We start from the raw sequence: 16,671 nt of genomic DNA on the forward strand, positions 1-16,671 counted from the left end.
GACATTTGGATCTGAGCAACTGGAAGTGTGCATGCCGCACACTGAAAACCAACTGGAAGTGTGCGTGTCGCACACTGAAAACCAACTGGAAGTGTGCGTGCCGCACACTGAAAACCAGTTTTACTGTTCACCTAGAACTCAAGCTGATGGGTACTATTTATATTTATTCAGGAATGTGGCTGGACAGCCTGTGACCAAGAAGTGGACCCAGGTGTGGGATATGGTAGTTGCCAGTGACTCTGGTGTAAAAGGTGCTCAGGCAGCCTCCTCCTCTGTGTGACACACTGTAGGAGGTAGGGTCCCCAAACTTAGCAGAGCATCACTCTGAGCTGCCTGAATGGGACTTTGCATTTAAGGTAACTGCTCAGCTGATGACCGTTTCCTCGACATTCCCACCACGGTACTGGGGAGGGATGACCACGGAGAACCTACAAGAGCCTTCTGCAGCAATGCCACCACGCCTGCCATGGTTTCCCTTTGGCCTTTCTCCTCCCACACAGTGGCTCAGAGGAGGTTATGCCAAAGCTGACTGCTATGGGAGCTGCCATTTCGGTTGTCCTGGACCTAGGCACCCCAGAGAGGCCCTGGGAGAGACAATGGCAGTTGTTCCTTCTGCACACCTCTCAAGCATCCACCTTCTTCTGGAGACACAGTACCACTGGGTGCAACGTTACACTGCCTCTATGCATAGCCCTTTGTCTTCTGACCTTTGCTTGGAATCCTTATCATCATCCCTCCAGGCTGTGCTTGGCCTGCAGAGGCCCACAGTGTGGTGAGAGCTGGCTGTCTGAGGTGGGGTTAACGCCATGCCTCTTATACTCGGAGCACCGTGATGGTGAAGCCACAAAGCGATAGGCTGTGCTCCCCTAACTGCACTCCGTTTTCATTCGTCAACCTCTTCGTCTTCTCACCGTGCTCAAGTCTAATTGGTTTTCTTTCTTATCTTTTATTTACGGGATTATTACTGTTCAAGATGGTGGCTTGCCTTTATCTTTATTGACTTCCATTGCATGTAATTAGGCCATCCATCCCGCTCACCTATATCATTTTGAATGCTTCAAATTGTCAAGAGCCACAGATCTAAACGATGTGAAAGATTCTCTCTTTAGAAACTCCCAGAATCCTTATGATTACATTGGAACCAATGACAAAATTCATTATTTTTGTCTTTTAAAACATATTACCTAAAATTGCTTGCTGAATAGATTGGAAAACAACTCTGAGAGTAGCATTTCAGTTAAAATACACATCAGGACAACTTTCCAATCCCCTGGCTGATAGGAATTAACGCACACAGTGAAAGGCCTAGACGGGACTCCCGCACCTTTTCTCGTCCCCAGGCTGGAGTGTCTTTCAGCTGCAAACACAACACTATCGACCACACTTGCCTTGGTCACGGGCATAAAGACTCCCGGTAACACTCGTGCTTAAAACAAAACCTTAAACTGAAGGTTCAAAAGCAAGGCAGCCATTCCTCACAATAGAAGAGTCTCTAGCCAACATCCCAGCCACACACGCAAGTCAGTCTAGATGGAAGTGTGTCTATAAAAGTCACAAACTGTTTTCCCCTAACAACCTCATCAGGAACACACCGTTACTTCACCTGACTGCGGATGCTGGCGTTCCCCGCCACAGCCCAGCAGAATTCCTACCTGACCTGCATCTCACATGGACCTATTCACTAACAATAGCCCACACTCATGAGGAGGAATGCCAAGGAGCGTGCTGCCGGAAGACAGTAGCGACTTCTGCCCGAAACAACATTGGTGGCTGTCAGGGTTGGCATTGAAATGAGTTTTCAAATCATGTTGTTTGTGTCAGTTGCCAATGATGCTGGATGCCTTCTGGCAGATGAAATTTGGGGTCAGCTTCCTTGGCTGTGCTTATTTCTAGAGGAGCCCCTGTGGGGAGAATGCTGCCCCACCATAAATGTAGGGGTGGCAGTTTAGAAGGTGAGCCCTGATGCCAGTCATGTCCGCAGGTGCAATTAAGTTTTCTTCCTAATGCCTAGGCATGGGTTCAGGGAGTGGGCCTAAGACACCAGCCCTCTGGGAATGCCCCCAAAGAGCTTGGATAAATTCAGATGGCCAAGTGGCCATTACCACCACCATTCTGAGCATCTAATGCATAAACCATGTTACATTATACTGGAACCAACGTGAATTCAGGCTGTCCTCTGCAGAGACTGCGTAGGTAATAGACTTTAGGGAGAGTTTTTACTGCTTCCATTCAACTAAGTTTCTGAAGACACAGAAAAAGCATTTCACACTACAAATAGCCATGCACGGTTCCCAAATATATTTCCCTTTTCTTACTAATTAGTTAAAGATGAAATAATGCTTGAACACTTCATAATCTTAAATTCACAATATTTTACTTAATTAAAATAGGTAATTTAGAAAAATAATTGGCAATTGCTAAAACCTTTAATGCTGATGAGAACTGAGCTGGAAGCATTCTTTCTTCACAAATTGGTATTTAAAATATAAAGTTCCACACACAGCTGGAAAGTGCCATCGTAATTTGGCATTTATGTTCAGTAGCTATCATTAAACTAAACAAACTGAAATTAAAAAGGAAAGGCAGTGGGCTTTAAGGCATATTCAGGGCAGATGCCAAGGGCTCAAAAGTATAAACATGGCTTTCTAAGCTTTTATTAGGAAGTGTCATGTCAGAGAATAGATTTAGGAATTCCTAACACAATTGCTTTTATTTCATACTTACGCTGACAATACAGCTTTGGTAATATTTGAGTTCAGGTGAGAAATTCACTCAATCTAAACTCGGCTCCTTCACTGAAGGGCAGTGCTGGTGGGAAGTTCAGCCTCAGACCTGCTTTCCAGCTGAGACCTTCCCCGTGACATCCAGAAACACTGGCACTGGCTTCAGTGGAGGTGGAGGGATTGTGTCTGGGGACGAAAGCAGGGCTTTTTGTACATTTCTTCTGGAGGGACCTTCCATACGACAGCAGAGATTCATGCTAACTCGCAGGGAAACGCGGGCAAAGCCCGCCCTTTGGGGAGCCTATTTGTTCAGTGGGAGGTTGTCGTTCAGTCCCGGAACAAAAGTCTGCTGATGATGGTGGGAGCAGACACAGACAGCATTGTGTGTGCGCTGTGGAGGGAGGGAGGAGGGCGGGCCCTTCTACACGGTGGAATTTGCTATCACTTTTCTACTTGGCAACACATTAAAAAACATAAGATTTCAAACAACAGTCTAAAGAGCAAGGAATGAAAACAAAAACAGCAAAGTACAACAGATGCCCGGCTCCAGAGGAGCATGGGGGTTCCAGGCCAGCAAACGGGGCTTCAGAAGACAGGGCCTTTATTTTCTTTTACAAATGGAAGCCCAAAGGATGCATCCAATTATTGCCTTGATATAGAACGTCCAGCACTTTTTAGTTTTCGTGCTTCCCACCCCCCGCTTTTTTGAGATGTAGAAACTCCTTGGAAGCAAAGTAGTTTGACAGACTTCAATCTCAGGAGATTTACTTTTAAAATCAGGGTTTTAAGAGAAGATCCAAAACAGGGTTTAAACTTCCAGGACAGCTCAAACACTCCAGACTGACGATAATGTAACGAAAACCCAGCAGAGCAGATGTTTTCTTTGGCCATGATTTTTACCAAATTTACTATGAAAAATATAAATTAGCCAATGTGTTTATTTCTCTCTCTGTCCCAGTCGCTAGAGCACAGCTGTCACGGTCGCTGACACTCAGGAGAAAAGACAAGGTGACATTAGGAGTGCTAAGTGAAACCGTGGCCCGAGTGCTAGCAGGAACACACGGAGAGAAATAATTCTGATTTTTTTGCCCTTTTTGGGGGTGGGGGAGGAGGCTAACTGGAGCTAGGATCAACACAAGAAGGTGACAATGAGCCGTCTTAAAGTCCAGCTGGTGGGGACCAAACAGGTGGCAGGGCATTTCTGGGAAAGAAGACAGAGATGTGGAGGGGCAGTGGAAAGACACCGTTTTAAATCGAAGGACAGGAGTGCTCGGAGGGACACAGGCAACCCAGAGGGACATCTGTGAGGGGAGGCCTGACCAAAGGGGTTTGGCAAGGACGTGTCTGTGCCTGCTCTGTCCTGGCATCCTCTGAGTGTCACACCCCGGTGAGGCAGCTGCTGCGGTTACATCTTCCTGAAAGAAGGCAAAACTGAAGGGCTGTGGTGGGCAGGTTCGGCCATGTGTTTTCAGGGGTGCTTGGTCCAGAATGACTCAATCTTATGAGGCAGCAGCTTACTCCTGTTCGTGTAGAAATGATGACACATGACCTCTTGTTTGTGCAAGGGAGCAACACTCTGCCCAGCGTGAACACTGATGAATCACTTACTCTTGTAAACAGATGATTAGCACCTGAGAACTGCAGTCACTAAGAGCACGTGGGTGCAGGGGTGTGTCAAAACCACACCAGTACAAGCAGGTTTGTGGTTCACTGACCACGGCAGCCCATAGGATCACCAGCACGGGCTGGTGGCTCCTACTGTCCAGTGCTGGACTGGTGTTTTCAGACTCTGGTAGAGGCACCGTGAGAGTGATGGGTGCTGGAAGCTGCTCAGCGCGACACAACTGCTGGATTCATCTGGCTAAACCGCCACCCCTAGGGATCCAGCTGTGTGCCTGGAGGCGGAGCTACACTCTGAAGCTCGGTGTTCTGAGCAGGCAGGCCCTGTACCTCAACAACTGGGTCTGTCTGTCATATACAACCATCTGTGGGGACTCTCAGCATCTCTGTCAGCTCTCAGACTTTGTCTTCTTCAGTGAGGCTCCCTCAAACCCTGTCCTGTAGTCTAGATATCATCTTGTAGAATGTGATATGGGCATTGTTAATATTAGCCGTTAAGACTGGACTAAAAGAATCTGTGTTTGCCAATGACAGGATTATTGAATGAAATCCAAAGTGCTTGGCAGGTTAAAGGAAATGATGTTGATGTGGCCTGTGAGTTCATTTGTCTTCAACAAATTCTGAAACAAGCATTGAAAGACTCGCCTATGTCTATCTATGTTTTGATGTAGGTTGCTCAAGGAAGGCATAGATTAATGTGCCTAGTGTCACAGAGAGGGGGTTGCTCTCTGTCACCACAAGATGGTAGGTGCATCTGGGGAAGGGAGTGGCACCAAGAACACTGTCCGTTGTGTGGTGAAGCCAGGAGGGGGAAGGAAAAGGAGGATAGCACCGGGCTGCTCATGCTCAGAGTGTAGGGAGATAGAACAGGAAGTCCTGGGGAGGGAGGAGTTTGGACATCCTGGAGTCCGGGAGAAATGGAAAGGAGGCCAGCGGGTCTGCACGGTGGCAGGGAGGAGTGTGGAGGAGCTGGCGCTGGCGTGAGGAGGGCCAGCACATCTCGGATGTGGTTAGAGCTACAGAGTTGGCAGTAGCTGCTGCATACCAGGCCAGAGGGCAGAGGAAAGGCACAGGCACCTCACTATGGGTCAGGAAGGGAAAAGGGATCAGAAAAGGTGACAGGAAAGAAATAGAGACTCAGGGAACAAGGATCCCACTGTCTGCTTTATGAGATAAGTGTCAAGAAAAAATTTATGAGGTGAATGGGAACTGCAGAGAAGATGGCATCTTCTAGATGTTTAGCGGGGGGGGGGGAGGGGTGAGGCCAGGCGGGCACAGAGAAGGTCATTTGGCTTGTACCTTGTGTTCAGAGTGAAAGGAGAACAAGACACGCAGAAAGTTCAATGTGGTAGGAGGAGGGTGAAGGAGTAAGCACGGCTTGTGGGCCAAAGTCACTTCTGGGGCGGAGACCTGGGAACAGGGCTCTGGGAACCAAAAGATATGCCCACCTCTGGAGGAAACGGGTCCTGCTGCCTCTGCTGTAAACAGGAGGAGGAGGAGGTGTGTGTGTGTGTGTGTGTGTGTGTGTGTGTGTGTGTGTGTGTGTGTGTGTGTGTGGTAGGGGGATATAAGAGCCAAACAGCCCAGTGTAGAAAGGACCAGTGGCCTGGAGGGGATGGGAATTAGTGGGGAAGGGAAAGGTGCTGGCCTGGGGCTTGGGGAGGCTTGGAATTCTTTCCTGCTTGAGTCAGCATTGGGGTCATTTTCTGCACAGACATTTCGTGAGACATTCTCTTCTCTACAAAATGCTGGGTGTCTCCTCTACCGAGTCAGCTGAGAAGCAGCTGGCTGTGACTTGGCCAAATGTAAGTGACCAGTGAGACAGGGGACACTGAGGAATAAAATGCTCTCTGTGTCAGCAGGAGCTGCTGAGGGCTCCTGGTGCTGCACAGTCTTTCTTGTTCTGCTTCAAACATAGACAACACGCAGAACTGCAGCCAGACAGAAAGACCCAGAGAGGAGATCATTTCTCATCATTGTGCTGCAAACGTTGGGGTGCTACCCTTTGCTTTTAGGGAGAAGGTATGAGTGCCATTACCCAAGACTCCCTAAAAGCAGCATGTTAAAGAGAAGTGTGGTGTGATTAGTTAGACATGGCTCTTCGGCCAGAACAGAAAAGTCCTGCATGAGATGCTACCCAGCTCACAATGGACTCTTTGACTAGCATATGTTTAAACCGACCTCCAGATGACATTTGTAATGGGATCTTACATTGGATGTGTGCCTTTATATATCAAGTCTAAGTGAATTACATGATGAAAGAAAAAAATGTAGAAATGTCCACAGAACACAAAATATGGTCCATCACTGTCCTAAGTACAGGGGACAGGTGAGTGGCGAGCCTTTACACACTTGTAGGTTACAGGCTCTTCAAACAATCAGGCTGCCAAAGTTCACCGCTAAAGAAGAAAAGGAAGCTAGGCATGGTAGCTCGTACCTGCAACTCAGTACTTGGGAGACTGAGGCAGGAGGATTGCTACTACAACTTTGAGGCTACATAGTGAGTTCCAGTCCAACCTGCACCAAAGAGTGAGACTCTGTCTCTAAGAAACAAAATAGAAAAAAAAGAAGAAAAGAGGGAAAAAAGACAAAGATGATCATATTAAACTTTTCACATCCTACCATGGTCTGTGGCAGCATGTTTGTCACAAGCCTGCATACAGACAGATCTCACAGAGCTGACAGCCTTCATTCCCAAGAGTAAGTTTCCCACCTGATTCCAAGTTTACAATGATAATAACCAAGCACCAGGAATTAGCAAACCTCTGGCCTAGTGGAGACACTATTGGGCATCATGGGAAACAGGAGGTATGATGGCCCTTCTGCAGCAGGCATAAGAGCATCTTAAAGAAAAGGGTAAGTTCGTTGCTACCCCTGTTGTTACAAAATCCCAGGGGAGAAGCCGGCTCTGGCTGAGGCTCACAGGGCATGTGGAGCTTCAGGGCCATTGTGGACAGAACAGCAGCTTCCGTGAGGCAAGGAAGGATAAATAAGGGAACTCATGTGGCACAGCAGAACACGTGTGAGAGAAAAACCTAAAGCAGTGTTCTCAGCTTTCCTATGCTGCCGCCCTTCAGTACAGCTCCCCATGCTGTGGTTCTCAGCCTTCAGTATAGCTCCCCACGTCGTGGTTCTCAGCCTTCAGTACATCTCCCACGTTGTGGTTCTCAGCTTTCCTATGCTGCTCCCTTCAGTACAGACCCCCACGCCATGGTTCTCAGCCTTCAGTACATCTCCCACGTCATGGTTCTCAGCCTTCAGTACAGCTCCACACGTCGTGGTTCTCAGCCTTCAGTACATCTCCCACGTCGTGGTTCTCAGCTTTCCTATGCTGCTCCCTTCAGTACAGCTCCCCACGTCGTGGTTCTCAGCCTTCAGTACAGCTCCCCATGTCGTGGTGACCCCAACCATAAAATCATCTTGTTGCTACTTTATAAATGATACTGCTATGAATTATAGCGTGAGTATCTAATATGCAGGATATCTGATGTGTGACCTCAAAGGGGTCACAGCCCACAACTTGAGAACTACTAATCTAAAGGAAGATCATATAAATTCCACTTATATTGCCAAAAATTTTTACTAGTGTCCTAACCAGCGTTTACTTCCTTTTGAAGGGGGCTAGATAACTACTGATGATGGGCGGGGGGTGTGTGTCATAAAAACGGAGTCATCCTAGATATGAGAGGAGGACCAGGAGACAGGAGTGGCTGGGGGAAAGTTCAGAGACCACAGAATGGTAGAAGTTGGAAGAATGACCACGTGACGGATCTTGGCATAAAGTACCCAGCTGAAGACACCAGGGCAGTTGCAGGTCTTTAACTTGGAGATGAGAATCTGCCTCCCTGATGACTTGGCATGAGGCTTAAGTCGACGAGAGGAGCGAGGCGGATGGGAAGGCTTATTGTCCTGTAAACACAGTATGCATGTGTTCTGGAGACAGTCAACAGTGTCTTTGAGTATAGCATCCCCATGCTTCCTCTCACTTGGGTCTGAAGCATTGGCCACTGTAAATCTAACATTCCAGGGCCATAGTGTGCTCAGTACAGGGTCTATGAGACCATGGATCAATCATAGGTTGGTGAAGGAAGACTAGGAATTCTTGGGGAGACTGTGGGGGAACTGAGACTGGTAGGTTTCCTAAGGGCTCTTGGCCTCACTGAAGAAGAAATGCAAGAGAAAGTGCATTGCTTGGGTTGGCGGGATGGAAACGGGATGAGTGGTTTGGAGGCTACCATATGCTGAAGCATGACCATGTGCAAGGTGGCATAACATTGCCTGTGTTTTCAGAGGAACACTGTGGAAATGAATGGAAGATGAGCTCCAAACAGCTACAGAAACTTGAACAAAAGCCACGGGGAGAAAAACGTGAGTAGATGATTTCTGAAAAGACATTTCAGAACGTGGTAGTGCGTAAGGCAAAAATGCAGGAACAGATTGCAGTTAAAGATGTCATTAAATCCTCGGCAGAATGAGGCCTGACACCACCTAAGCAGGGACCACTCAGGATCATCGCTCTGAAAAGCCGATAGAGACAAGTGAGATGCAACCATCTGACTTACCTGTGGTAAGAAGAGAAGGCCAACTAACAAAGGGGAGCAAAACATCACATACGACGCCAGATTTCCCAGAAAAAAAAAAACAGTGTTTCCTCTCCTTTGGACAATATGCTACACATATGGCAGGCTTCTTAGCTTGATAAACATCGACAAGTAGATGGCATGGAGACAGATGGTGGCTTCGAGACTTCTCGTGTTAATTTCCATGCCATTAGACTGGATAACGCACCACTTGGATCATTAACATAGCTTCTGTCTTTGGAAACCAACAGAAGGTATCAGAGGAAGTGACCAGGAGGGAATGGAAGCACCCCAGCCTCTGGTAGGTGACCATTGTGGTCAGGAAATGGTGGAAAGGTCATGCCTTGGGGCTCTGACCATGGAGACAGTGCTGTGGACGATGCCTCCTGGACACTAAGTGTGTACACACGCGGGACTCTGAGGGAAGGTGGGAGACAAGATCTCGAGAGTGGTAACCTGGACACAAGGCTCTAGAGATTCCAGGATTGCCAGCACGTTTGGGTGTGGTCAGCTAGAACTGAAGAGGAGGCAGAAACTTCAGCAGAAGGGGTGATGTTCAAGGCTACTGGTGTGTGTGTGTGTGTGTGTGTGTGTGTGTGTGTGTGTGTGTGCATGAAACTGAAACCCAGTCACAGGATTCTCACTGCCACATGAAGTGAAGGAAGAGCCAGCTGTCCCCTCCCCACTCCCCACTTCTCTGAAGAATGCCTCTGCTTCTCCCACCTCTCACAGGTGACAGGGTTTTCTCTACTTGGTACCAACGCCAGGCAAGGACTTTGGCTGGTGGGGGCAGTACCATCAGAAAACAGAGCCCCCTGTGATAGGAATGGGTGCACACCTGTGCCATTTACAGCTGTCAGTGTCCGGAAGTCACTGATGTGTCCTCGGCAGCAGCAGAGACTGGGATTGATGCATGGGCATTAATCATCCTTCAGCTTCAGCAGGTGGACAGGGGGTGAGGAGGGGACCTGTCGCCACCTCCTTTCTTCACTTAGACTTCTTGCAAGGACCTGTTGGTATTCTCTTGACCTCACCAAACTGCACTTACTTTCTTTTACAAGTTTTTACTTTTGATGCAAATGTTGGTGCAGCTAAATATTGCTTATAATGTCCGTCGCACTGCAGGAATATATGAGTATATGTGTTGGTTTTCTGTGTGCATTTTTTTCAACAGATGGAGGTGCATGCTTAGCCAGAAGATTTTTACAAGTGATGTTATTACCAGCAGCGTCCACCAGAGGCATCAGGCAAGCCACACCCCACCCTGAGCTCACAGCTCTGCTTGCACTGTGAGACCAAGAAAAGAACAATCCGCCTTGCGGGCTAAAGGTTTGGTTTGCAGTTTCAACAGTTCAGAGTAAGTTCCTGTTTGTTCTGTGCAGGGTAAGGTTTCTGTTTGCAGTTAGAGAATAAGTTCCCATGTTAAGTCCTCACAAGTTAAGGTTTCTATTTGTAATTAAGAGTAAGTTCCTGTTTCTTAGACCTGATGTAAACTGCTTGCAACCCCATTCACATGGTGCCTATCCTGAGCATGGTTCCTTCCCTTTATTGTATTTTCTAACCATGTAGAACAACCGACTCTCCCACCCCTGTGAACACATTATCCTGACCATAAAGGGCTGGATATCCTGACCTCAAGAGGCTGGCAGAGGCCGCTCTCTTGAATCCCAACTTAGGGTGAGACAGCAGGCTGGCTAGTCCAGGTGTACCCCAAAAGATAGCTTGCTTTAATGGGTCTTTCCTCCTCATGATTCTGGGGTTTAACTCTATCTCCTCTTATAATCTCTCTGCCTGCATCGCCTGCCCACCCGAGACCTGGCCCTGATTCTGCGTGTGGATTCTCAGCTCTTCCTCAGTATCCTCATGCTGGAGTCTCCCAGGCCTCATGGTTTCCTCCTTTACTCTTTCATGCCATGTCCTCCCACTCGGTTCTCCCAGCCTGCACGAGTCAGGTGGCTGTTCCATGTCCAGCACTCCACCTCCTAAACTATGTGACTGCAGTTCCTTCCCTACCTCCTCGGAAGATGAAGGTGACTTCATTACACTGTGGAAGCTCCCTCAGCGTCTGACTGACATGTCAGGGAGAGTCTTGGGGAACGACCTTCCATCTTTACCTGTTCCCTTCACTCCACGCTACAGCCACGCCAAGGCTAGTACTAGATGATTAGCTCCCGTCTGCCTCTGCGAGCCCTCTTTCCAGTCACTCTGACCTACGGCCTGGGAGTCGTCCTTCTGGGCATTGCAAAGGCACTAGAGGTGGACCTTGCATCCCTTCCCTAGATGCCCCTGATACGGATATTCTAGAACCACCTCACAGTCATCAAGGCTGAGACAACTTATTAAGCATTGAACTGAAGATTTTGGGCTTCCCCAGGTTTCCTACTAACACTTGCTTTCTGATAAAGGCTCCCCCAAAGATGACACTGGAGACTCGTATCAATACTCCCTTCTGCTAAGACAGAGTCTTAGTCTGTTGGTCATGATTTTAAGTACATTAAAGGTAAATGTACTTTTCTAGTGGAGAAAACCCTATAATAGGCAGTGCCTTTCTCAAAACCCCACCCAGGCTCTCAGACTCTGGCTTCCAGCCCATGACTAGTCACATTTGATCCAGTACTTCCCTCCATGACCAAAGACCATTGAGAATTTTGCATTTATGAGTGTACTTGAACCCACCCTGTAATTGTTTTCATACTGTCTTCTACTTGGCTCTCAAGAGTTATCTTACCTCCTCCATCCTGTTCTGGTTCTCCAAAATGGTTTGCATGAGAAAAAAAGATGTCACCTTCAAAGACTTAGAAAAACTCGAGTATAAAATGATGTAGGTTTGCTGTTTTTGTTGGAGAGGTGGATTTTGATTATTTCTCTGAGTTCATTGTTTATTTAGGACTTTGGAGTAATTTTTCTAATTTGTATTTTTCTAGGACATCATTTCAACTAAAAGTTGACAATCATGTACCGTGTTTCTGACCAACTCTCCCCTGTGCATTCGTAGTCTCTTTTACCTTGTGCCGTGCTGGTCAAATTCTGCCCATTTTCTTAGGCATTCTACAGAACTGGGTTTGGTTTTATAGATTAGTACTACCATTCCTTTATACTGATCTCATTAAGTTTTTAGTGGGGTCTCATTATGCAGTCCTGATGACTTAGAACTCTTTGTAGACCAGGTTGGCCTCAAACTCACAGTGATCACCTGCCTCTGGATCCAGAGTGCTGGTATTGAAGGAGCAAGCTACTGCGGTAATCTCATTAAGTTTTGCTCTTCCATTTAGTTTATTCTCTCTGACTATGTTTACTTTACTGTGGTATTTTTCTGATTCTTGTCTGTAAACTTATTTTTCTATTTATTGTTTGAGAATTTCATATATGAATAAATATGTTTTCATCAAATCCATCTCCAATTTTTCTGATTATTAAATTGAATAAGTAATATTTATTTTCTAAAGGCCTTAGTTTACAACCTAAGAATTTCATTTAAACCCACTCTCTGTTTTATTACCCCCAGAGAAAATCATTTGCTCAGTTTTAACCTTAGAAACCCATTGAGGTCTTATTCTTCCTTATGGCCAGTTTTAGGTATTCAGAGAACATACAGAAGAGTGTCTTTGTGAGTGTGAGATCAGATTCATGTACCAAAGTTCCTCTGTCAGCTTGGCTTTTCAAATCATCTCTATTGCTAGTGTTGGCATTTGTTTGAGTTTTGTTTTTTTGCTACTATGTTTGTTTGAGTGTAATTGGTCCCCATAAACTTATAGGGTGTGGCTTTGCTGGAGTAGATATGGCCTTGTTGGAAGACTGTGGGATGAGTTTTGAGGTCTCATACATTCTCGAGCTACACCCAATGTCTCAGTCCATTTCCTGTTGCCTTCTGGTCAAGATGTAACCACCACCATGTTTGCCTGCATGCTCCCTACCATGATGATAATGAACTGAACCTCTGAAACTGTAAGCGAGGCACTCCAATAAATGTATTTTTTATAAGAGTTGCCATGGAAACCTTAACTAAGACAGCTATCTATTTTAGATTGTATTGTTAGATTAACTCAGGGTCATGATTTTCTGTCATTTGTTGTTTTTTTTTTTTCAACACATGACATTATTATTCTTTTCTCTATTATTTTTGTGGGCTAATAAACATTCCTTTTCTTTAGCTTACGACTTGTTTGATATAATTGTTTGAATAGGTATGTCCCCTATAGACTCATGTGTTTGAATGCTTGGTCCATAGGAAGTGGCACTATTAGGAGGTGTGACCTTATTGGAGTAGGTGTGGCCTTGTTGGAGGAAGTGTGTCACTGTGGAGGTGGGCTTTGAGGTTGCATATATGCTCAAGCTACAACTGTGTGGGACGCAGTTGCTTCTGCTGCCTTTGGACCAAGATGTAAAATTCTCAGCTCCTTCTCCAGCACCATGTCTGCCTGCATACTGCCATGTTCCATTATGATGAAAGCCATCCAATTAAATGTTTTTCTTTATATGAATTACTGTGGCCATGGTGTCTTTTCTAGCCATTGAAATCCTAACTAAGACACTGGGTGTGCTTATCTTCCATAACATATCCTTTCAACAGAGCCTTATGTCTAGAAAGTTCAAAATGATTAAGTTCTTCTATCTTGTTCTCGAAGTAAATAAAGCTTTAGCTGCAGAATGGAAATGCCCCTGATCTCTCTGCCACTGTTATCTGGAGTCTTAGACTTTTTTTTTTTTTTTAAAAAAAACATATTGAAAAGCACAGGGTTGGGAGATAGCTCAGGCTTGAAAGTTCTTGTCTTGAAAGCACAAGGACCCAAGCTTGACCCCAGAACCCAGGGGTCAAGGCACAGTGGCCCAAGACTATAACCCCAGCACTGGAGACAGGAGGACTCCAGGCTTCACTGGCCAGATGACCCAAATGAATTTGTAAGCTCCAGGTTCAGGGAGAGAGCCTGTCTCAAAAATAACATAGAGGGTGATTGAGGAAGACTCCCTACAGTGACCTCTGACCTTCAAATACATGCATGTAGACAGCTGCACACTCACACATGTAAAAATATGCAAATACATACCTACACACACAAAGTCTACTAAAATAGCCACGACTTAATTCTACCTATATGCTATTAATTTCGTGATTTATCTCTCTCTGGCACCTCAGGCTTAGCTGGAGATTCATGCTTTTCGATGCTGCATTGGCTTTGAGGGGTTTTTCTTAGACTGAACAGCATTGGTAAATGCTTCTTTGTGTGCCTGAAATTGTCTGTTTTACTCTCTTTTGCTCTGCCTTTGTAGACACCATGCTGCTAAAGCCAAGCGGGGTTGTTTGCTATGTGTTAAGAGTTTATATGAAATATGGATATGCTTACCATGGTGGACCACAGTCATCTTCCCTCTTGAGTGATATTTGAGTAGTCCTAGGTAGCTAGTCATACTTTTTCCTCGATGCTTTTGAGATACTTATCTGTTGTCCTGCACCTTACTGCAGATAATTTCATTGCCAAGAATGCCACTTTTGTGGCCACCTACCCTATTTCTCTGGTCAACACTATTATGTGCCTGTCATCTTTAATGACCCTCTTGCTCCATCAAGATGAGACTAGGATGGGATTTCTGTATCTGTTCTTTCCCATCAGAGCAGCAGTGCCCAGCCCACCAAGGACAACAAGCTGACCTTCAGTGTCCCAGTTTAAAGTTCATCCTTACTATGCAGCTGCCGTATAGGTTTCTTCCCACCCACCCAATCTTATTTTAGCCCTTCCATCCTTCTTGAAACATGATTACTTTTCTATTCTTATGGGTCTAACTCATTTCTTTCTCTTGTGTCCAGAGCAGACAGACCCACTTTGGTCATTCTTATACTGCTATATAAATTTAGTTTAGTCAAGACCATAACAAATGCATGCTTTGTTTTTTGTTTGTTTGGTTTTTGTCTTTTAAATTTTGTTGGCTGTCTTTTTAGTTTGTTTGAGATAGGGGCTGGCATAGCCTAGACTGGCCTCGAACTCCTTGATGCCCCTGCCTTCACTTCTTAAGTGCTGGAGTCACTGGCAGGGCTCCTATGCCTGGCTTTGCTGAATGTTATTTTAAACATTTGGCCTCGTGTGGCTTATGGCATTTTTATTTGCAGGTCTACTTCCTGTAGAAAAATTTCTTTTCCATTTCTTTTACTCTTTTCTGGTCAGCGTCTACTCTTTCTGTCTAGCACCCTGGTGGTTGCCTCACTCTTAGAGTTCCCGGTCTAGCACCAGGTAGCAGCTAGAAACTGCATTTTGCTTTTATTGGTTTATTTCTAGTTGGAGACTCCATGTACTATACTCTTAAATGCTGAGTATTAAGCCTTGCTTCTATTGTATCCTTCAAGAAGCCTCTTCTCCCTTATCCCCCAATTGTCCCCTAGAAACCAGGCTCTCAGCCACCAATGCCTGCTCCCTCTGCCCCCACCTCAGGCTCTCTTTGTGTTTCTGGCCTAAGGTGCTAAGACATGAATCTGGCCTGCTATCCAGCTCTGACTCGTTTACACGTCTCCCTCTATGGCTTATCCATCAGTGCTATGGGTTTGTACAGTACATGTACTTGTATGTAGAATGATATGAATTGACAAAGCATCCTGACATCATTACCAACAACGCTCAGAAAGAGCACATGTCTGGACTGGGCTAGTCGAGGCAATCTTTGGGGAATGGGGAATGAGATATTGAGTGGGGGCTCTGGCAGGATGCATGGGCTTTGGATCAGCAAAGAGACAAGGAACAAGGATCAGGACAGTTAAAAAGGGAGACACAAGGAGAGGAATTCTCCTTACAACAAGAGCCTGAAGAAAAGGTCACAAGGATCAAGGCTGGGGCGAGTATTAGAACAAGGAAATAGATGTACCAGGGGTTTAGTCTGAGAGCCACACAAAGAACCAGCGCCAACAGCCACTTACTGAGTTTTCATTCTCCTGCCAAGGCTTTACCAAGGGCTTTGCGTGGGAGATCTCGTCTGAGCTCAAACAATCTTATAAAACATATATGATATTTTTCCACTTGACAGGCAAGACACTTGAGATCTGTGATATTAAATAATTCTGAGTTACAGGAAGAGACCAGGCCCCAACTTCGAGAATCCACAGGTGTTTCCCTCGCAGGACAACGGGTTTTTGCAAAGTAATGGAGTAATGGATGGGGCCCTGGGAGTCTCTGGTACCACGCAGGTGTCCTTAAATCCAACCCCAGATGTCCTTAGTGGAGAAGCAGAGGAGGTGGCATACGCAGGAGAGAGGACACTATGGAAAGGCAAAGGAAGACACTGAACTGAGGGACAAGGAAGTGTGGTGAGGGTGTCGCCTCATGACTACCGGGTGAGCTGTGCCCTTCTCGCATCTGGTTTGACCTCAGCCCAGTGAAGCTGACCTTGAATCTCTGGCCTCCAGGCAATGACAGGATGTAGTCTGTCTATTTAAGTCACCAGGACTCTGGCCACTTCTCACATGACCTTGACAAACAAATAAGACCAAGCGGCAGTGTGACTCTAGACTCCTGGGGACACCCTCTGATTTACATGGCTATTCTAGAAAGAGCTAGACAAAGGTAAAGCAGGAGCAGAACTCCAAGCTGTGACAACACACCCAAGTCCTGCTAACGTACCTGGGATGAGCATCAATCCTAACTAGCATTCTGGCACCTTTCCCTCAGTGGTCAGCTGGTGGGTCCAGTCTGAGAAGAGATGGCCACAGCTAAGAGCCTTCAGCAGAAACTGGGGTATCGAGTGATAAAGTGTTCACTGGGGGCAGA

At 46.2% G+C, this 16,671-nt stretch overlaps 1 protein-coding gene across 2 annotated transcripts in view; it reads right to left on the bottom strand.

The window, feature by feature from the left end:
* Pacrg (parkin coregulated) overlaps nucleotides 1-16,671 on the bottom strand; it is a 460,392-nt gene that overhangs the window by 125,738 nt on the left and 317,983 nt on the right. The window contains exon 8 of one of the 2 annotated variants that reach the window (XM_038339700.1): nucleotides 1,087-1,099. The exons of the other annotated variant lie outside the window; for it this stretch is intronic. Coding sequence (XP_038195628.1) covers nucleotides 1,087-1,099 — 13 coding nt within the window. The remainder of the gene's footprint in view (nucleotides 1-1,086; nucleotides 1,100-16,671) is intronic. 2 annotated transcript variants of the gene reach the window in all.

The sequence above is a fragment of the Arvicola amphibius genome, chromosome 8, assembly GCF_903992535.2.
Source record: "Arvicola amphibius chromosome 8, mArvAmp1.2, whole genome shotgun sequence".
NCBI classification, from domain to species: Eukaryota; Metazoa; Chordata; class Mammalia; order Rodentia; family Cricetidae; genus Arvicola; species Arvicola amphibius.